At 41.4% G+C, this 21,998-nt stretch overlaps 1 protein-coding gene across 4 annotated transcripts in view; it reads left to right on the top strand.

The window, feature by feature from the left end:
• Nucleotides 1–21,998, top strand: part of ydjc (YdjC chitooligosaccharide deacetylase homolog) — a 37,656-nt gene that overhangs the window by 9,557 nt on the left and 6,101 nt on the right. Inside the window, exons 2-7 of one of the 4 annotated variants that reach the window (XM_030417969.1) lie at nt 6,132–6,224; nt 6,872–7,047; nt 9,610–9,769; nt 11,276–11,375; nt 15,825–15,945; nt 19,447–19,577. In XM_030417969.1, the coding sequence (XP_030273829.1) occupies nt 6,884–7,047; nt 9,610–9,769; nt 11,276–11,375; nt 15,825–15,901 (501 nt within the window). In that variant the 5' untranslated portion in view covers nt 6,132–6,224; nt 6,872–6,883 and the 3' untranslated portion in view covers nt 15,902–15,945; nt 19,447–19,577. Of the gene's footprint in view, nt 1–6,131; nt 6,225–6,871; nt 7,048–9,609; nt 9,770–11,275; nt 11,376–15,824; nt 15,946–19,446; nt 19,625–20,648; nt 21,411–21,998 lie in introns of those variants that run through there. The other 3 variants (XM_030417967.1, XM_030417965.1, XM_030417966.1) reach the window with 3 other exon arrangements.

The raw sequence follows: 21,998 nt of genomic DNA on the forward strand, positions 1-21,998 counted from the left end.
AGTGTGAGGTCAGCTGAACATGGATGACTAGGCTCCCGGTTCCACCTACAGCAGAGATGGCAGCCTAGAAAGTGATCTCCTCCGACAGAAATTTAAAATATCCTGCTATTAAATAGAATAAACCCCACACAGCATTTAAAGAACACTCATATAGCTATGGAAATGAGAGAAAAAAGCAAGAAAAATACTGCAGAACTAAACGAGAATGATGAAGCATATTTCCATGCTGATGGATATCTGAAATGCAAATAAAGAGCAAAGGTAAACATGGAGAGGATTTTACAAGAGATTTAAGATTTTTGAAAAGAAAACAACCAGCAGTTGGAGGATAAAATGGACAAGCTCAACAAGACAAAACAGAGAATTAAAGAAGCAGAAGACCGCAATGACGCAGTGGAAACTCGAGTATGGATGCACCGATACCAATACTGTTACTGGGCCGATACTGCGCTCATATACTCGTACCGTCTCACAAAACTTCATTGATACCACTTTAATGCATTAGGCCTTCCGTTGCATAAAACTGAAGACTGGGATCAGAGAGCGGCTTGTCATTTCTTGTTTTCATTTCAGACAGGCGGACATGGTCCGAGTCCAGACCCAGACGTGGTCCTATATGGACCTGGACCTATAGTCAATAAATTACTGAAGTATTTTAAATGAATACAGACCGATGAAAGAGGTGAGAAGTGAGTGACGGATTGAAAGATGAGTGAGTGATATAAGGAGAGAAGACAGAGAGACGAGTGCAGCGGAGACAACAGAGAAAAATAACTCCACAAGGCCTCTCCAAGAGCTGATGAATGTTCCCCCCCAGTCGCTTGGATTTTTGGTCCATACAAAAAGCCATTTACTGATGGAGGGGTTGTCCAGGAGTGCATGAGTGCAGTAGCTGGAACTTAACTTGAGGGCAAACAGAAACAGAAATTTTATTTTTCAATAATGGAGTACTTTATTTGAAGATGCACAATTTTGAAAAAGCTATTTTATTTATTTTTATTATTGTATTTTTAAATGCAGCCCTTCTATTCCTTTAAGAGAGAGGAAAATAATGCATATTAATTCTTTCTTTATGTAGAGAGTGTGTTTGTTGCTAGTCGGTTTGGGCAACTCAAATCTCTTAACAGAAATTATGACACAGGAACAGCTTAGGATAGTTTCCTTCAATGTTAATGGTATAGGCCTACTCAATCCAATAAAATGCAGTAAGATACTCTCTAAAATGAAAAAGGAGAAGGCGTATATTGCATATCTACAAGAAACGCATCTAAATGACAACGAACATGAAAAATTAGGAAGGATGGGTTTTACAAAAATGTTTTTCTCATTGTACAAATCTAACCATAAGATGGGAGCTACCATCCTGATATCTAATAAAGACTCTTTTGAATAGACAAATGAACAGACGGATAAGGAGGGCAGATTCATCTTTGTCAGGTTATGGTAAACAAACTGAAGTAGTTCTAATATGAGGAGGAAATCTTAATATGCATCTCCAACCTAAATTGGATGTATCAAAACATTTCTGCACCTCCAAAGCAACAGGTAAAAAGGTGAATGAACTTATGAAAGACATAGGCCTGATTGATGCATGGAAAAAAATGTTGCCTAACACAAGGCAATACACATTACTCTGCCCCTCAGCCAGTAGCCGTTTTTATACTGGGCAGCAAGCCGCCAATTTGGCCGTCCATTTTGCGGCTAGGTCCGCAGATTTTTTGCGGCTAGGTCCGCAGATTTTTTGCGGCTAGGTCCGCAGATTTAGACGCAGATTTAGTACAGCTGCATTCTGTACCATCTGGAGACGGGCGATGGAGGACCCACTGACTCCCACATACAGTGCGTTACAGTAATCCAGCCGAGTAGTTACAAAGGCGTGAATTACTGTCTCGAAGTGCTGCCTTGATAGAATCGGCTTTATTTTGGCCAGCTGCCTCAAATGGAAAAAGCTAGCTTTGACAACAGCCTTGATCTGACAGTTAAGATTAAGCTCAGGGTCCACTTTAAACCCTAGGTTAGTGATATTAGGTTTAATATACTGGGCCAAGGAACCCAGATCTACAGGGGGGGTCCCAGTGGCGCCACCAAAAACCATCACTTCTGTCTTTTTATCGTTAAAATTTAAAAAGTTCAGAGCCATCCAGGCCTTTATGTCGTCAAGACACGTAAGTAACCGTCTGACAGAGTGTTCATCTTTCTTTTTAAGAGGCACATAAATTTGACTGTCGTCTGCATAACAGTGGAATGAAATGCCGTGCTTCCTAAGTATGGAACCAAGCGGGAGCAGATAGAGAGAGAAGAGGAGAGGCCCAAGAACTGAGCCCTGAGGGACCCCGCAAGAGAGAGGAGCAGAGGAGGATACCGAGTCACCAAGGCTGACACAAAAAGTACGATCAGTCAAGTACGACCTGAACCATTTCAACGCTACGCCCTTGATGCCCACCCACTGCTTCAAGCGTGAGATTAAAATTTCATGATCCACTGTGTCAAATGCAGCAGTTAAATCTAAAAGCACAAGAATAACACAGTCACCAGAGTCCGTAGCTAAAAATATATCATTAAAAACTCTTAAAAGAGCCGATTCGGTGCTGTGCAGGGATTTAAAACCGGATTGGAAAACCTCTAGGATGTTATGTTCTTCCAGAAAGGCCATTAATTGGCTGTGCACAACCTTCTCCAGGATTTTCGAAAGAAAAGGCAGTTTGGAGATAGGCCTGAAATTGGCAAGAACTGCAGGATCTAGAGCAGGTTTTTTAATCAGAGGTTGTACTATTGCATGTTTAAAATTTTCAGCGACCACACCTGAGGACAGGCTGCTATTAATTAGCGCAATAACAGATGGTCCCACAGTGGGGAAAACCTCTTTAAATAGTCGAGGTGGGACGGCTTTAAATGACCAACAATCTCCTGTAAAAAGGAAAGAGTCACAGGCTCAAACTGGTTGAAGACAGCAGAGCAGGGGACAGAGACTGAGGGGTCATAAGCAGAAGGTGAGATTTGGGCCCGAATTGAAGTGACCTTACCAATAAAAAAGTGAAGAAGGTTTTCACACACAGCAGGGGACGCCTCCATACAGGCAGTCTGGGGGGCATTAAGAAGAAAGTCAATAGTGTTAAACAAAACACGAGGCTTGTGACGGTTTGACAGAATAATATCAGAGAAATGTTTCCTTTTGGCATCTTTAACAGTTTTCTGATAATGACGCCAGGAGTCCCTTAACATTTGAAGAGACACCTGCAGTTTGTCCTTCTTCCACTTGCGCTCAGCTCTACGGCACTCACGTCTGACAGCATGAGTCGCGTCATTTAACCAGGGCTCAGATTTAGTTTTAGGCTGCCTGAATTTTAATGGAGCCACAGTGTCTAAAACAGTTTGGCAGGTGGAGTGAAACCACGAACTTAGCTCCTCTGTATTGCACATGGAGTAAGGAATTACGGAGTTCTGATTGAAAGTGACCGAGAACTGAAGGTAGGTCCAGACACAGACTGTACAAGATTAAAATGATCAATGAGGTTTAAAAAGTCCTTCGCCATTGGCTTGTCAGGACAACACACATGAACATTAAAATCCCCAACAATAAGAACATGATCATATTTAAGCATGATTTCAGCCAGGAAATCAGAAGCTCAAATAAACTCAGTTCAAAGCTGGAGAAGGAGGATGACAGCGATAGCTGCTTACATTTGTAATGACTCTTATAGACTGTCGCTATTCCTCCTCCTCGGCCCGACGTCCTCGGAGAGTTAAAATAGCTGCAATCATGTGGTAAAAGCTCAGTGAAGGCGCTGGACTCACCAACACTCAGCCATGTCTCAGTCACACAGAGGAAATCCAATCCTCGGGACATGAAGAAATCCTTCAAGATAAAAGTCTTGTTCGCTATAGATCTAGCATTTACCAGGCCAATCCTGGCTGGAACCGGCGGATCCGCGACGTTGGCTGGCCAGGGAGCCCGACGCAGAGGGCGCAAGTTGCGGTGATTCACCCCCCGCCAGCGGGGACGGGAAGAGGCATGAGGTGAGGCAGCAATGTTTACAGGGAATGAAGAGGTGGTTATAACTGCAAGTAGATTGATTTTGTGAGGACTATGAGTAGATTTTTGTAATGCAGACTGCCTTACAGTGATCCTTACAGGAATTAATGAATGTGGAGGAAACAGAAACAGAGCCAGCACCAGCAGGACCCGCACTGTATGAGACAGGGCTAAGCAATACAGAGCTAGGATGCTGGGCAAGGTCTTGCTGGGGAAACCGTCAATTAAGACTAAAAGCAATAAAATGAATACAGTTCCAGGTTAATTTTTCTGTTCCTTTCCTGTTTGGATGCAAACCATCCCGTTTAAAAAGTTCCCAGTTGGTCCAGAAGGAGTCAAAATTACTAATAAAACCAAGACCGGTGGCAGTAGTAAAATTTTGCATCCACAGGTGCAGGCTAAAAAGATGGCTAAAACGTTCAGAGCTCTTTGTCATAGTGGGAGTGGGACCAGACAGGACACATCTCCTCCCCAGGCTTTCAACTGTGGCGGCTAGAGACTGAAGTTCATAGTGTAGCTTCATGGACTGCCTGGACATGACGTCATTTGTGCCAGCATGCACTATCACAGTGTGGATGGACGGATGGACATCAAGTAGAGCGGGAATTAGTTCGATAAACTCAGCTGTCTTTCCTCCTGATAGACAGTATGTAACTGCACCAGGAAGCTTTACAAACCTGATGACAGAATCTCCAGCGATTAAAATCTCAGGTCGCTCCGTTTCAGGGTTGTCTTTGTAAACTGACAGTCTTGATCTGAGTTTGTGGTCAACCATTAATGAGCCAACGAGCCAACTGAGTGCAGGTGCACTGAGTCGTTCATTACCTGAGGTGATGCGATGGACAATGTCAATGGAAGAGTACAAAATCTCATGCATGGAAAGAATTCTGCTGGAAAAACATAATATGTTTTTTTTATTACCCTATCTTCGAAGGCATGCTATGATAAGGGCAACTCGTAGTGCTGGAGAAACTGTGGTTGCCAGACTGCGTCCCACTATCTGGGGATGCCAGAATATACAGAATTACTGGAAAGAATACATAAGGCAACACAAACCATTTTTAACACTATATATACAATATATCCCCCTAGAAGTAAAGTTATACATAGATATTTGATGGGTGTATTGCTGGCAGCGGGGGAAATGCTTTGACCAAAAGATGGTTGATGCAGGCAGGACCAACTATAAAGAACTGGAGTGTTGTGACAGAGAATTACAAGATGCAAAGAGTTACTTTTTCTCTCCACTTAAAGATGGATGTGTTCATACAACGCTGGGAAAAATGGGTGCAATATGTCAAACCCCAAGACCAGATTTACTATATCCCTGTGAAGTGTCTGAGTACTTCAAACAAGATAAGGATGAGAAACCACCTTTTGGGTACAGGATACTCTAGGTTATTTTTTATGTTCCATTGTGGAATTGGAAAGGGTACCATATGTGTAACTTGTAAACAAAGATTGTTTTATTTTATAAATTGTGTGTTATTTATTGTGTCTTCTGTTATTGATCCTGGAGAAATGTAATCTCATTTTTGGTGTGCTGCTTTGTTGGCACAACAAAATGACAATAAAAGCTTTGATTGATTGATACGTTTGTGTCATTGTACCTGAATGTGTATTGATACCTGTGATTAAAAATACAATTTATTTTTTTATTTTTTTTAAGGAATGACTACTACACCTTTTTATGCCATTTTCGAGTCACCAAGCCACAGTTTGAGTATCTCATGAGGAAGTTTCAGAATCATAAAAAAGGAACCTAGTTGAGGTTTACTGTCAGTTCCTGTATCAAAGAAGGTGTTGATGTTCCTGTTGTACATGGTTAACCAGTACAGCTTTAGGGAGGTGTTAGACAAGTTTGATGTGTCACAATCATCAGCACACAGGATCATCCAAGACATGATGAAATGATTTGCTCAGTGGGAGGAACCTTCATCCCATGGCCTAATCACTGTGAGAAAACAGCATCTGCTGCTGCTTTCCACTGGCTCTTTGTCCTCAATGGTGTCACTGTTGCAGTTGATCAGTGCAGAGACTGCACATAAGAGAAACAGATTACTTGAACAGAAAGTCATTCTACTCTGTCCTTCTTCAGGGGATTGTCATTGAGAAGGATTTTTGCTGGACCACCAGGCAGGGCTCATGTTGGGAACCCCCAACTTTTACAGCACTTGGAAGGAGAAGATAGGCAAGTACAGCATACAGTGTCTACATTGAACAGGCCTTCTCATTCGTCACTTGTCACTCCCAAACGTGACAGTTTTCACGGACTCAGACTTGCTGCAGAACTCCCTGATCAGCCGTGGGAGTGAGGTAGTTTAGCAAGTCTTTAGAGGGATGAAATGCAAGTGGCAGACCATGCTGATGGTTTTCAACAGAGATGCTTGAACAACTCTACATGAGAAAAACTGTCAACAGCGAAAGCTTAATGTGTTGCCACACCTTCTATCTATAGGCCACAGTGAAATGTAAGAATTTATCACGAGGTAAAAAAAATATTACATATATAATTTACACTGGAAAAAACAGCTACAGTAAGACATATTTCTGTCATAGTTCTGTTTCAATCTTGTAACAAGTCAGTATGCAGCATAGAGTGATTCAAATTCTGCTCATATGGTACATGTCCTACAGGCAACATGAGAGCTGAGTCAGCAGCTTTATATCATCACATTTCTGGTTGATTTCAATATAGCAAGGACACTTTGACATGTGGACAGTTGGAGCTGGGGATCACACAACATATTCATTTATTGATTAATTTTAACCCACTCAACCTGCTGAACCATAACCGCCCTTATGATTAGTGTTCCGTCTCCTGTGTGTCCTCCACAGAGAACAGCAAGAATGCCACAGCCCAGAATGATGCTGGTGGTGACGGGAGATGATTTCGGCTACTGTCCCAGAAGGAACCAGGGGATCGTGGAGTGCTTCCAGGCTGGAGGCATTTCCAATGTGTCACTCCTGGTTAATGCATCTGCTGCAAAAGAGGCAGCAGATCTGGCTAAAAGGTAGTGCAGGTTCTTATAAAATCCTGACACACAGATCTCCTTTAAAAAAAAGGTAGTAGTAATATACCTGAATCTGTGTATTGATTGTTTGGTATGTTTCTTAATCCCTCACATAACGAGCCAAACAACTTTAGCACAATGTCTGATTTGTTGTCACATTTAGACACCTACAGCTAGTGCTTCATTTGCACATCAGGAGATCCCAGAAGCAGCAAGGGTGCTATTCTGGCAGGTCAGGGGGAGCAAAAAAGTCACGTAACTCCCAACCCAAAAGTGCCTGGAGCACAATGATCATTGCTTAAGGGCTGGCAGAAAACAAAAAGGGGGGGTTGAAAACTCAACGAACAGAGGACTATTTATTTACATTTATTGATCAGAGCATTCGCAGTAATCACTCACAATCCACAGGGAGAGGTGTATAATAACAGTGGATTTACACTACTCTTAACAGGCGCTTTCTTTCCCCTCTTTTCCTCTCTCTCTGTTCTTGACTGTACCTTCACCCCCCTGTCGATTGTCTCCCCTCTGTTCGTCGATTACTTCAATGGGGGGAAAAGGAATTAGGTCAGAAAGATTGACTAACGGCGGCAAAAATCAGCATGCTTAGAAAACCAAAATAGGTGACTAGAACTATGTTCTGTCTGTCCGTCTGATCCATCGCTCCCAATCAATATTTAGTTCTATGGACAGTGTCAGACATGCAACTCATTCATCATTATGTAGGCCTTACAGTGATCATATTCGTAAATATTGAGATACTAAAATGCAGTTATGGTGTATTTTCAAAGATCTGGACATCATTTGAATCTAAAACATTCAAAAAATTCTGGCCAAGATGCCGATGCATTTTGTTGGAGATACATCCACTGTTAAGCAGCCAGGATAGGCCGTCCATTCCGTACATTGTAATACAAGCACCTGCTGCGAGGGGTGATTGTGAGTAACTGTAGCCTCTAGTCGCCGCATAAGAGTATGTCGAGTTGGCAAGAGGGAATGGCTAATGGCTAAGTTAATTATTTAAGTAAATAGAGAGATGCAGACGCTCCAGAAAAACTACTTTTATCATCATCTCAAACAACAGCTCCCAGAAAGAAACTATGTCTGTGACAGAGAAAAGAAGTGATAAACTTCTAAGCCTTTAGTGAGGACAGTCTGATTCAAAATGGCCTGTTTTTCCCCCATAGACGGCTCTCTGGTCTTCACGTTTTAACCATATATGCAGTCTGCAGAGGCAAAACCCAAAGCTGAAACAGAGCAGACATTCAGCACTATTTATTGTTTGAATAATGACAATAAGACACACCTGGGCAGCCAAATACACCTGTCAGTCACATGTTCCAATAATTTTGCTCACTTGGGTGGGTTCAAACAAAAGGTGCTATCTTCTAACAGATCTAGGTGTAAACCTGGAAATGGATGCTGACATATTGAGCTCTTATATTCATATTCATATTTTAGGGTCAAATCCAAATGGTTTCAGTGTACAGCTAAAATAAAGGAATTGGCGTTGCTGTTTCCTATAGTTTTGGAGGGGACTGTACATGAATGCATCAAAACTAACAATTAGTAGACTAACATTAAGTGGACTTAGACAAGCAGCCACACAGATGTATCAGCAGTCCAGCTGCAGTACTGTTGTTAAAGTTGTAGTCTGTAACTATTTTTTGGTTTATATTTGCTAAAATTGTCATTACGATCTGCCAGTAGAATAAGATACAGGTCAGCTGTGTAAAAATCCACTGCCTGTGGCTCCACCCAGTGGCTGTAATTTGATTTGCAAGAATCCACTGCTTCCGGGTCAATACAACCAATCAGAGCCAAGGGGAGTGTCTGAGAAGTGTCAATCACTTTCGTGCATCTATGCTGGCAGCCCCCCTCCCTCACGCAGCACGTACTTGGCAGTGCCCCTCCCTCACGCAGGTGCAGTGTCTGCTCTTACCTGGTCAGATACTTTCAAGCCCAAACTGTAAACAATGGCGGAGAACAGACAACAACAACAGAGCTGAAAAAATGCTCCACCATTGCCTACGTCAAAGAGAAGACATTAAAAAAGCAGTATCAGAAGAAAGAATTGGACGAGTCAGAGAGAAAACTATAATAAATATCGGAGCGTCATTTCAGAGGTTGAGGGAGCTGCGGGAGATTTGTAAGGACTCAAGAGGGGCGCAGAGTGTTGCAAAATATATTCTAGTGAGAAGTTCAAACAAAGGAATTGAATGAAAAAAGACAATTTTTCATCTTCCTAATTTTTTGTATTTTGGATTGGATTACTGAAATGATGGAACAATTAGTAGAATGTCACTAAAGACATGCAATACCATGAACAAGTCTGACTTTAAGAGACTAAGTATTTTCTGACTGTGATTAAACAATTAAAATGTGTGCTTGGCAATTGCTAAACTGTTTCTAGAAATAATTATTCTTAGGCAAGCATAATTATTTGGTTGAAAAGTTGTTTGAAGTGGCTGCAAAGGCTTCCCAGGGCTTTTCACTATAAAAACACTTGTCAGACATTTTCAGCCACCATCACATGATATTACAGAAAACTTTTTTTAACATCAGGCACGACATCCCCATTGGCCTCCATGCCAACCTGTCAGAGGGCGTTCCAGTATGCCAAAGCCTCCAGCAGGTTTCTACACTGATAAACCAGCGCGGCGTCTTCCAAGGAAAGATGGGCTTCCGTCAGGCCCTGGAGAGGGGTCAGCTCAGCATGAAACAGGTATACTAATCCAAAGTCTTAGTTATGTTGTGTGCATGTATTCAGTGAGGCCATAGAGCTACACCTGATTCATCCAGACTCTGGAAAAAAAAAAATTATATATATAAAAAGAAAAACAAATGCAACAGAAATATTGCAATGACTAAAGAATCTGAAATTGAGTATAATCTGCAAATGTGGGTCACTCCATGCCATCTCACTAAAACTCCAGAACGTTTCCTAGATCATGTCGTGGATTTTCTTGAATTTTGTATTAAATTCATGGCACCATGCAAAATTCTATATAGCAATACTCCAAATACTTTTTAAGTTAAGAATTTGAATTAGAATTTGAAGAAAGTTTGGCCCTCTGAGCTAAATTTCCGCATTTTAGTAATTCCTTGTATGTGTATTGTAAACCTCACCAATTGCTCCTTTTTCACTGGATTGAGCTGAAAACTGAACTTCCAAGTGAAAGTACGGAAACTTGGCAACTTTCATTCATTTAAATAGTTGTTGCTGAATGGTTATGGTAAACAAATTGAAAACAGGAAGTCAAGTTTTGAAAATGAACTATATAGTTTTTTCATGAAGATCAATATTTTTACGAAAGGGGACTTTAAATTACTATGAGGACAAACAAATTTTGTGGTAATAGATTTACATTTAGACCAAGAAATTCCAGTCCATTTTCATTTGAGACATGTTTTATGACAGTTATAAATATATTTGACAATAGAAGAATCTTTATTTGATCACATATCATACAATGTATAACATAGTGTAACTGGTAATCTGCTTTTAATCCATCCGGAGCAGTAGTGCCCAGGGATCAACTCCAGATCTGAGCCAGTGGCTTTGGCAAGTGCCCCCATAAACTGGAGAATTAACTTAGTGCGCAACCCGGAGAACAAAAGCAAAGGGACAACATGCAAACTCTGCAGGGTAAGGGTAGGTTATGGGGTATGACATACGGGTACCAATAAAGCTGCTGAGGGTACACGTTCCTGAAGCCAGGTATCACATTGGAGTTAAGATAAATTTAAGATAGAGTCAGAAGATGCTGGATAAATTTACCATAGGGTCCCAAATTAATATATATATTTAACACATACATATAATACGTGTTAAATGCATGCACTGTATTTTCCTTTAAGCCTGGGCTGCCATGAAATGGTCCCAGTGCACCTGTACTGTTAAAAAATGCAAAATAAAATGCAAAATATATACCTGGAACTCCATGGGCACATCGCATTACCAACCACCTGACACAGGTTGTTGTTATGCCACTGACAGACCAGGTAATTGCTCTGTTATCGAGTGGAGAAACAGCCTTCAGTCATATGAAAATAGTATTGTGTTTGAGGTTAGATCCCTGCTACATATGTTAGTTATGTTCACTTGATTGTATATTTGATCTGTAGCTTCATTAGAAATCATAGTCACAATGGTAAAAGTCCCTTGCCACCCAACTTAGAACTGTCTTTTCTGAACTACCTAACCGCCAGGTGTGTTTTTCCTTACCAGGTGGAGCTGGAGTTGAGAGCCCAGGTCAGGCTTTTCAGGGAACTCACAGGTCAGCTTCCCCACCACATGGACGGACATCAACATGTTCATGTACTGCCAGGTATGACAAGTCGATGATGAAAGCAAACAAACAAACCAAAAGTGAAGTTAAGTGAACAGTTATTGTACAGCCACAGATGCCCAGTACATGACAAATCCTGCTATTTGCTTCATGGCTGCAATTTTGAGTATTCTATAAAGGTACCGGTCTGTTTTCCACGTAAGTCCTTGGGGTGACTTTCCAAGAATGATGTATGTAGGGTTAAATATGTTTTTCATATTAAATAGATCTATGATACTCGTCTTTACAGAATCCAATTATGATCGAGATGATGATTCACTACTAAACAGGGATTAGTGATCCCATGTTTTTTCAGCTTTTTATGTGTTATCTAACACAGTCTGTTTAGTCCTTTGATGTGTAATCAGTTTTCTGTCTATATACTGTAAGATTTAAATTATAACTCAAAATATTACTTTTAATATGGTCTTAGGGGAAATAATTGATGTAATTCAAAGTAAAGCATTAGCAAAATTGTTGAGTGACCGAACTGTCTAGTGTACAGAAACCACTAACAGCAGTCGTTTTTAGACAGAGCACCAAGCCGCCAATTTGCCCGTCCTTTTGGCGGCTTGGCCCGCGGTTTTAGATAGAGGGCGGCAAATTGGGGGTCTGTTTTGGTCCGCCGATTTTCCGCCTCAGGGGGTACACTTATTTCCGCCTCGCCTGCTATCTAAAAATGAGGCGGTTGTGTCACCCTCTGCGTGAGGTGGGCAGAGGTGTCAATGACCTGGACTGTTGTGTGACCCACAGCCGGGGAGTTTTAAAACCAAGAAACAGCTGATCACAGCAGTCAGTCCATCATTTCATCCGCGGACATTAAGATGAGCAACTGGACAGCCGCTGAGATCCAGGAGATGCTAGCGTCTCCTCGGTCTTTGTAGCTGTTTGGTTGTGTTAGCTTGTTGTTGTGTCGGCAAACTAAGAACGGTCGCTACTTTCAGATGAAAAGCCCCCCCCCGCTAAGAACCCAGTTCTAAAATCCAATGGGGTGCAATTTAAAGCTCTTATTTTGAAGACAAATTCGTTGTCATTGTTCAGAGCCCAACTTCGAGCTTCACGTCACGTCACATGTTTACGCCTACCTCAGAGGCGGCTTTTGGAAAAGGAGGAATATAAGCCTCCGTTTTAGAAAGACAGGCCGGCACATTGCCCTTACCTTGGAGCAAATGTGCTGCCTTTTCTATCTAAAAAGGGATAGCGACTTTAAACTCAAACCCTTATTTGCTAATCTACAAAGAAGTGACAACAACAAAACACGAATTAAATTATGATGAAGAGTAGGGGTGGGAATCTCTTGGCACCTCACGATTCGATCCGACTCCGATTCAGAGGTCAACGATTCGATTCTAAACCGATTCTCGATGCATCTTGATGCAGCAATTTTTTTATTCATTATTTCCATGCATGATTTAAAAAAATAATTAAAACTAATTCTGAGTTTGCTTATCACTTCCTACTTTTTTCTCACTGTGTGACTACTTGGAACTTTCAAAGCAAAGTATTTATAATGATCCATACTTAATTTAATTCCAATATATTTAATTATTAAAACAAATGAAAGAAATGTGGCCAGTCAACTGGAAGGTTACATTTGCTAGCAAACATCCAGCTTTGCAAAGAACCAAAAGGAAAAGAAAAGTGTTCCTGTAGCAGCATACATGTAGTACATTAAAACAGCTGCAGCTGGTCTACAGTCGTTAAAGGTGTTCGTATCACAGGTTGATTTGGATGTCTCCACCGCTGACTGACCTCACGCTGAGTTCGGGCTGGATTTCAACATACTGTGCGGGCTGTATGACAGTGTACAGTTTCACATCGATTTGGATTCAGTTTAATAACGTTGTATGTGTCTGGGAACGGTGGCTTTAAGGAATGACAAAAATAACCGATAGTTACAGGTGTCACAAGTTAACCTGGACGCTGCACACTCAACACCACAGCCAACAGCCAACAGCCAACAGCGGTCTCCACGCTGTTCTCGAGCCGCTCAGCGTGAACAAATGCCTCAGACTGTTACATCCATGAGTTGTTCATGACATTCACGAAAGGAAAGGAGTTATTTGGTGTAGTCTATTACTCACTTGCAATTTAACACAAAGTAGTTTCCACATCTTAACATGATATCTGGTCATACCGACATCAGGCTACAGCCTATGCAAATACCATACACTCTAACTAGCGATGCCAGGCTCCGTTAATTAAGCTAGCATCAATGTTTACGTTAGCTTGCGTCGGCGACGCTTGGTGAGCTGGTGTTAACAGCTGGATGCTTTTGGTACAGATGTTGAATCATTGTCGACGTGCTGTTGTGGTACTCCAGTTCTGCTTTGCAGCAGACACGTTGCACTTTGTTATCTTCTTTTTTAAGAGTGAAATGATCCCAAACTTCGGACATTCTCTGACTTTTACTCAATTCTGAATGTAGCGGTGTGTATCTGCAATAACAGTCCGTGTGGAAAAATGATCCCTGAATTAAGCAGGCCACATAACGTGGGTGATAGGAATTAAACGAAGCCTCGAGGCAGAGATTTTGCTCAAATAGTTGAGTTTTGAGTTAAGATTTAAAGGTGTCAGTAGAGCCAGATTGTCTGATGTCAGCAGGGAGGTTATTCCAGAGGAAGAAGCCCTGCAGCCAGCTGGCTTCTTCTGAACCCCGGGAACCGTCAGGAGCCATGAATCCTGGGACCGTAATGCCCAAGGAGGAATACATGGTGTAATATGATCTGACATGTATGACGAGGCAAAGCTGTGTACAGTTTTGTATGTCATCAGCAGCACATTAAAGTCTGATTTTATATGAATTGGTAGCCAGTGCAGTGATGCTAGGATTGGTGGAATATGATCAAACCTTTTTGTTTGTGTCAAGAGTCTAGCTGCAACATTCTGAACCATCTGAAGACTTTTAGTTCCCCTTAGGTGGCAGACCCGAAAATAAGGCATTGCAGTAATCCAGCCTAGATGAAACAAAGGCATGAATCAGGATCTTTGTGTCAGCCCTGGACAGGAAGGATCTATCTAAGGCTATGTTGCGCAGGTGGTAAAAAGCAATCTGGTCATTCTAGGAGATACACTTATACACTACTTGGTAATAAAGTTAATCACTGGCGATTAATTACACACTCGTAGATGGGGCACCACCTCCATTGTTCAACTATTGGGATAATGCGGAGGACATTATTCCAAAATCCGACTGTACAAGTTAAGCTTGAACAATTCCAATCAACTTATTCAATTTATTTAAAATCTATATTCAATCTCCTATTGTGAAGTAGTCATTTCTTTACACGGATCCATCCATTTTCCACATCAAATTAAACTTGCACAGACAAGGACATACAGTCATGTTTATTAACTAAATAATGCAGAGTAAATAAAATGAAATGGTAATTCAAACAAATGGCAACAAATAACAGAAAATGTGGAGACTGTAAAAGGTCAAATATTGAGATTAGGTGATTTCTGAACGATGGTGAATTTGCGGAACAGATAGTTAAAGGGATAGTTCGGGTTTTTTGAAGTGGGGTCATATAAAGTACATATCTATAGTCGATCTGTTTCCTACCGTAATCACCGCTCAGCGCAGCCTCAGTTTGAAGAAGTAGAGAGCCGCTCCAGCCCAGAGGCTCAGCTTTGTACTGCAGTGAACGGGGTTCAGCAAAAAAGTGAAATTAACCACCTAAAACAAGACTCACCTAAAAAAATCTATATCAGGTCAAGTGTACGTTGTATAGGTAAAATTCACACCGCTTTACATCGCCGTCAGACCGCGCTTTCTTTTGGCACTACATTTTATCAACCGCAGAACCCCCGTATCCCTACGCATGAGCGCTAATGTGGAAGGATACGGAGAGTTAAGTTTCATTTTTATCGAAAGTAAACCTATCGTCCAGCCGCCGCTCGCAGATCAGCTGTTGCCCAGTTACGCTAATGCGTAGGGATACGGAGGTTCTGTGGTTGAGAAAATGTAGTGCCAAAAGAAAGCACGGTCTGACCGTGATGTAAAGCGGTGTGAATTTTACCTATACAACGTACACTTGAACTGATATACATTTTTTTAGGTGAGCCTTGTTTTAGGTGGTTAATTTCGCTTTTTTGCTGAACCCCGTTCACTGCAGTACAAAGCTGAGCGTCTGGGCGGGAGCGGCTCTCTACTTCTCCAAACTGAGGCCGCGCTGATCGGTGATTACGGTCGGAAACAGATCGACTATAGATATGTACTTTATATGACCCCACTTCAAAAAAACCGAACTATCCCTTTAATTTGAAATATTACGGGAGTAACCCTATCCAAGAGCTTATAAGATGGGAATCGAAGCTTACAAACACCAACTCTGATTTCATTTACGTGTGAATCCAGCTGTGTGCCGAAGCTTCAGCCTACTTTGTTTGTAGAGGAAGAGGTCCACGGATTTGGGTTCCTCTGATCCTTTCTCAGCTTGTCTGCAGGTTTGCAACAGCGGTCCAACAGCCGGAGGATGACGTTGCATCTTGTTTCTGATGACCAAACTCACAGGCCCAGCTGAGTTTTCGCTTGAGTGCGCTGTGGGCGACCGGTCGTGGCTGGATGGTAATTTCTCTGTTCAGCTGGAGATGTTAGCTCGGCTTCTTGAGCAGTCAACTACTGCACTGGCTTCTGAATAATGATCAGTGTCTTAATCAGAATTTCTTAGAGCAGTAGTTCTTCAGCTTTGATTATGAACTGATTTAACTTCTTGTCTAAAAATAACTGGAGGATGAAACGCTGGCTGGGGGAGTCTTCCGTCGTTACTAAATACAAGAATCGGAAAAAGGTAACTTCTTCTGAGTCTGCAACAATACTTTAACGATATATATAAGAAAAAGAAATAAGTTTCGTTCTTGTTCAAGCATTAAAAAAAAAAGGTACTCAGAGAGAGAATACCTCAAAAAACGCGAGTTCAACACGTTCAAATCTGCGGAGATACAAAGTAAAGTACGAAAATCAAAAGTGGAAACGAAGAGTAAAAGTTTCAAAAAGTTAGGAGCAAGAGAGTGAGGGAGAACGGAGTCTCCTGTTTTATGATTTAGTCTGAACGCGGAACCGAAGGGCGGGTTAACAGCGTCACTTCCTCTGGCGATATCCCAGTTTATGCTACGGAATTTTTATTAAACTATTCCTATCGTCTTGAAAGTTTTGAGATCGCGATTCACCGTTCACAGAAATCCACCATGGTTTAACAGACATTGTTTACATGTTTTAAAATGACATAACCAAAATCACTTAATAAGAAAAAGGAAAAGTTACTTGTTAGGATATATCAAACACACACAGAAATATGCAGCAGCAGCACTGATGGCTTATACATATTTCGTATAGTGCTAGCTTAATCCTTGGTACAAAATGTCAGAGGTAGATAATTATTAGGGCCGGGACTTTAACGCGTTAATTACAATTAATTACACAAGAATTAACGCATTAAAAAAATTAACGCATTTTAATCGCACTTATTTTTGCACCGCAGAACGTTTCTCACTGGAAGAGTTTCAGGGGTACCGATTATACTGGAGCACCAACTAACGTTCATGACTTCAGACAACAACAATGAACGAAGAAGCAGATGAGACCGCTTTGGTTGGCCCCGTGGATGGGAAATTTTGTTTTCAAAAGCGGACGGATGGCAGTGTAGATAAGAGCATGCTATTGCTGCACTTTATGGCAAAAATTGCACTTGTCGGGGCAGCGTTTAGCTCAGTGGGTAGAGCAGCGTCCCATGTACCGAGGCTCAGCAGCGGACCCAGGTTCGACTCCCGGCCTGGGTCCCAAAAAAAGGCCAAAAAAATATTAAAAAATTGCACTGGTCTGTTGGTCTTGACAAAACAAAAACAATGTTTTGTTGCTTAAGCTTCTGTATTCAGTCATTATTCAATGGTATACTAAAATCCATGTGAAAAAAATAATTGCTTCTCACTGTTCTCAGGTCAAATATTTATATGCAATTAAAATGCGATTAATTTCGATTAATTAATTACAAAGCCTCTGATTAATTCGATTAATTTTTTTAATCGAGTCCCGGCCCTAATAATTATATTTATAAGCATTAATGTAAAATCAGTTCGTTTAGGAAGTTCTCGTCCAACTATACCAGAACTTACCAAAAGGTGGCACTGTGGTTCCACCAAACATTCAGACATATTAAACCAGAATCTGTAATTTGGGTTAATTTGGTCTAAGAAAAAAGTGGAATACATTGAATTTATGACCTTCTTATGCTGGTCAAGAATATGTTATTTTGGAAAAGATGAAAGTCCAGTTTAATACTCATCCAGGATTAACTCGAAATCAGGGTGTCCTGACTCCTGCTGTAGTTGGGAATGCAACAGTTTTAAACAACAACATAGTAAATTATACTTTAGCTAAAGAGAAGACAGAATACCAGATGTTGGAATCATCTCTGGAAGGAGCGACTGTCATTTCAAAGGAGGATAAACACAATCCAGGACCATACTTTTCTAATTTACAATCATAAAAATGCACTTAATTATCAGCACTTCTTTGTAGAAAAACAGTTTTGGTTTGAAATCCAGATGCTTAGATCCTGAACCTGGGTATCGAGTGTCGATCGGCCTGAGAAAAGAAAAGGGTAAAAGTGTCTTACAAGGGGGAGAGGTGACATATTGTGGCTTCACCCGCTAAAGAAAAGGGGGGTGCTCTTCCTGTAAAGTATCATTTCCTTGCCGGGGCAAAAGGTGACAAAGGGGGGTCTTCTAGACCCTTCTTATGGGGAGGCAGGACAGTAGATGAAAGTCCTGTGATGAGGAGACGAGAGGACATGTTCCTACATTATTGTTTTGATGTGCTGATCGAAAGAGTTACTGTCACCTTATTGAAATGGTGTCTCTGTCAGGCAGGGGCAATGCAAACATTTCAGTTTTATCCGAATTCAGGAGCATGAATTTTTTGACATCCAAGGAATGGCTAAATCAGACTACAACTAAGGTTTTAGAATCGCCTTCCCATAGTCCTGACTTAAGCAATATTACTGGAGAGGGTGTGCTTTAACGTCATTTGAGCACGGCAGTGATGCGGTCAGGACCGAGGCGCTCAGTCATGCTGATTTGAGCACGGTCAAAATGTCTTGTTGACCAATCAGATTGCTTGGTCGGAACTACTTGTTGTTAGAGATGCACAGATCGATCGGCAACCGATCGCATTCGGCCGATAATGCCCCTATCAGTTTTGATCGGAGTTCTCAAAATAGATCAAATCAGGCCGATCAGATGATGTTCAATACAGAGACAGTGCATTGACTGCATGCAGGGTGGGAATTGCCCCGCATTTTGGCCTTGATGCAGCATGAAAAAAAAACTTATCGTACGGCCACAGTGGCCTCTGTGCCCCTGGCCCAGTCAGCGTAGCGGGCTTGCCTTAAATTACAGCCACCTGAGTGCACAGTAGTCACTAACAGTAACTTCAGTGAGTTCGCAGTTCGTGCAGGTGGAGTCTCATCTCATCACGATGATCTCACGCGAAAGCCTCTCAAACAGCAGCAGCGTCTCAAAACAGAAGAACGAAACTTACAGCACAGCGAGCGAGCGCAGCCGGTTTGACATGATACGTAACTGACTTATGTGGTAGGATTTAGTCCGGTGAAGTTGGAAATATATTCACAGATTCGAACTTCCGGGATCAATAACTTAAAGTTAAACCTTGTTAAAACACAAACGACGGCTCTTTCCTACCGTAGTAAGGAAGACAACGAGCTACAACCGTATGTTAATCAAAACGAGCATCTGGACATTAACTCCGGGTCTGTATGGTCAGCCGTCTTAATTAATTACTGAACCAAACTTCATGAATGTTTTTTGTCATAAAGTAGTTTGTGTTCCATTTATTCATCACAGAAACATGAAAGCTGTAGAAATCACTGGAACTCAAGCCTGTGCCATGATATATACATGTTCTTTATGAGTTGATGGAAGCTTACTCTGACTATATATAAAACAAATTTCCACTGATTGACTGATTATTTTACATCTATTTTTAACATTCCAAATCATGAGTTGCTTAAATGTTGCGGGAGAATTAACATTGATTTACTGTGTGTTGCAGAGGTGCGTGAGGTGTTTGCACAAGTCATGTCAGATCTCAGGATTCCGTATACTCGTGTTCCAATGGAAGCAGGTTTACACAGCTGCCCATGGCTGCCAGCACACCTTCAAAGATTCTATACACAGGTGGAGAAGGATGCTACTGACTCTATCCCTGTCTTCACACGCTATGGAATCAGGTCTGTGTGTGTTTGTGTGTTTAAACAAACTGTACCATTTATAAATGTTAATTTTTTACATTCACATTTTTCTACAATAGGTCTTCCTTGTCTGAAATAAAGTTAAGAGGAGGCTCTCTTTGTTAATGGTTAGATTCACCATTATTTTTTGATTCACATTGCAGCCATTATTAGCATTATGTTAGTCTGGTCTGTCAGAGGTCTGCTGGAATAAGGTCTGACGTTAACTATCTGTGAGCAACCACAGCTAACATTAGCTAATGTTAAATATAGTAGCTGCTGTCACCGTTATTATGTTTATGTTCTCTCGGCCTCTCTCCCAGTCTTCTGGGAGAGAAGACCCTGTCAGGGTCACTCATCCTTTAGAGCCGATCATGATATAGAATAAAACAAATTCACGTCTAATTGCTCTGGGTGTGATGCGAACATCATATCAAGCATGCAATCGCAGAAGTTGAAAATATTGGACAATTTTTGTGTGACACTATGTGGCAAAAGCCTGTCGTCGTAAATGTTCACGCTTAAGTCATGCTGATTTGATTCACACCTCAGAACTGTTTGACCTGAATTCACCAGCATATTCAGATCCCCACCAGATGAAGAAATATCCTGGACCATGTGTATACAAGTATTCCAGACAGCTAAAAAATCCTCCCACATCCTTTATTTGGCCTGTCATAATATTTCTCTGCATCCTCTTCCTACTTACTAATAGTTGAAAAGGAGGGTCAAACAATCAGTTAAAACTATCAAAGCATGGAAAGTTGAAGCTACAGCAGCCCTACAGGGCTGTTTTAAGGTGCACAGTCTGGATGTGCAGATGTTCAGAGATGCTGCCACTCAGAATACTCAGTCTTGAGGAATATACATCTTCAGTGACATCATATATCAAAAATGTGTTGATGACATGGTGATCACAGTAAGATCATTCCCCAACCAGAAGGCCTGGATGAATGTCAGATGAGGGCTCTCTCCAGAGTCAAAAAAGCAGGTGACAATGATGCATGGTTGTGCTCCTTGACAGTCAAAGAGGCAAAAAGAAGACATCAGCAGAGACTGGAGAGGGACCGGAATAAGATCCCTGTGATGACTAAATTGAAACGGGCCAAATCCTAATGCCCCTAAGCGTCATGTGTGGAAACCAGGTGGACCAAGAGGAACAGTGATGATGGAAACTGAAGCATTATCAGAGTGATATAAGCTTTTCTTACTGTATCATAAGCATACAGGAGTTGACGTGTGCGAGAAGTGTGATTCCCACACAGAGCATATTTAATGATTATTAGGCTAAAATATCATTAGGTCATCAATATTAAGCTTCAGCTTTTTGTTTTTCAACAGTACTGTATATGGCTGGGGAATTAATGATTTAACAGGAAGGAAAAAACTGTGAGAAGTTCTCATCTGATTGGACTGACAGCATCTGCAGTGGTACAGGGACAAACTATTATAAGAGCTGTTTGCTTGTTTGTTATTGTAGTTGTGTAATTTCTCATGCTGTTAGATTACTGTTGGAAATGATTAGATCAATCTTTGTTCAATATATATTGACTTTTGGACTTTTGAAGTGCTCTAAAATGATTAGAAATTAAAGGGTTACACAAGTCAGCAATCTTATGCAAAATAAAACAAAGACAACAAAATGTGCACATTTTTTCTGTATTTCCGCAAATGTGGAAGGCACATTTAGAGCAATTTTTGGTGAAGCACTGATGATTTGTAGTCCCTGTTGAGTTCGCCTTGAATGCTTTTCCTAAGCTGAATAAATACTGCACATGTGAAATCCGAAGTGCTTTGCTAGCTCGAGCTTGTTATAACTAACATACCTGCTGAAGAATAATGATTCCCATGGACAGATTTAGGCAGGCTACTGCATATCTGCAAACTTAATGTGTAGTAACTTCATAGTGTTAAAAATTCCCAAACTTGAAATTTATGGCAAAAAATATCAATGTAATTATTTCTAAAATCCACATTATGTTTTAACTTAGTGAAATATTCTTCGTCAATATTTATCCATCCATGCTTCCTTCTATCCATCTTCTTCCGCTTATCCGGGGCCGGGTCGCAGGGGCAGCTGTCTGAGCAGGGACACCCAGACTTCCCTCCAGCGTGTCCTGGGTCTTCCTCGGGGTCTCCACCCAGTGGGGCATGCCAGGAACACTTCCCGAGGAAGGTGTCCTGGGGTCATCCGATATAGGTGCCCGAGCCACCTCAGCTGGCTCCTCTTGATGCAGAGGAGCAGCGGCTCTACTCCGAGCTCCTCACAGGTGACAGAGCTCCTCACCCTATCTCTAAGGGAGCGCCCCGCCACCCTGCGGAGGAAACTCATTTCGGCCGCTTGTATCGGGGATCTTATTCTTTTGGGCACGAC

Source organism: Sparus aurata, chromosome 5 (genome assembly GCF_900880675.1).
Source record: "Sparus aurata chromosome 5, fSpaAur1.1, whole genome shotgun sequence".
NCBI lineage: Eukaryota > Metazoa > Chordata > Actinopteri > Spariformes > Sparidae > Sparus > Sparus aurata.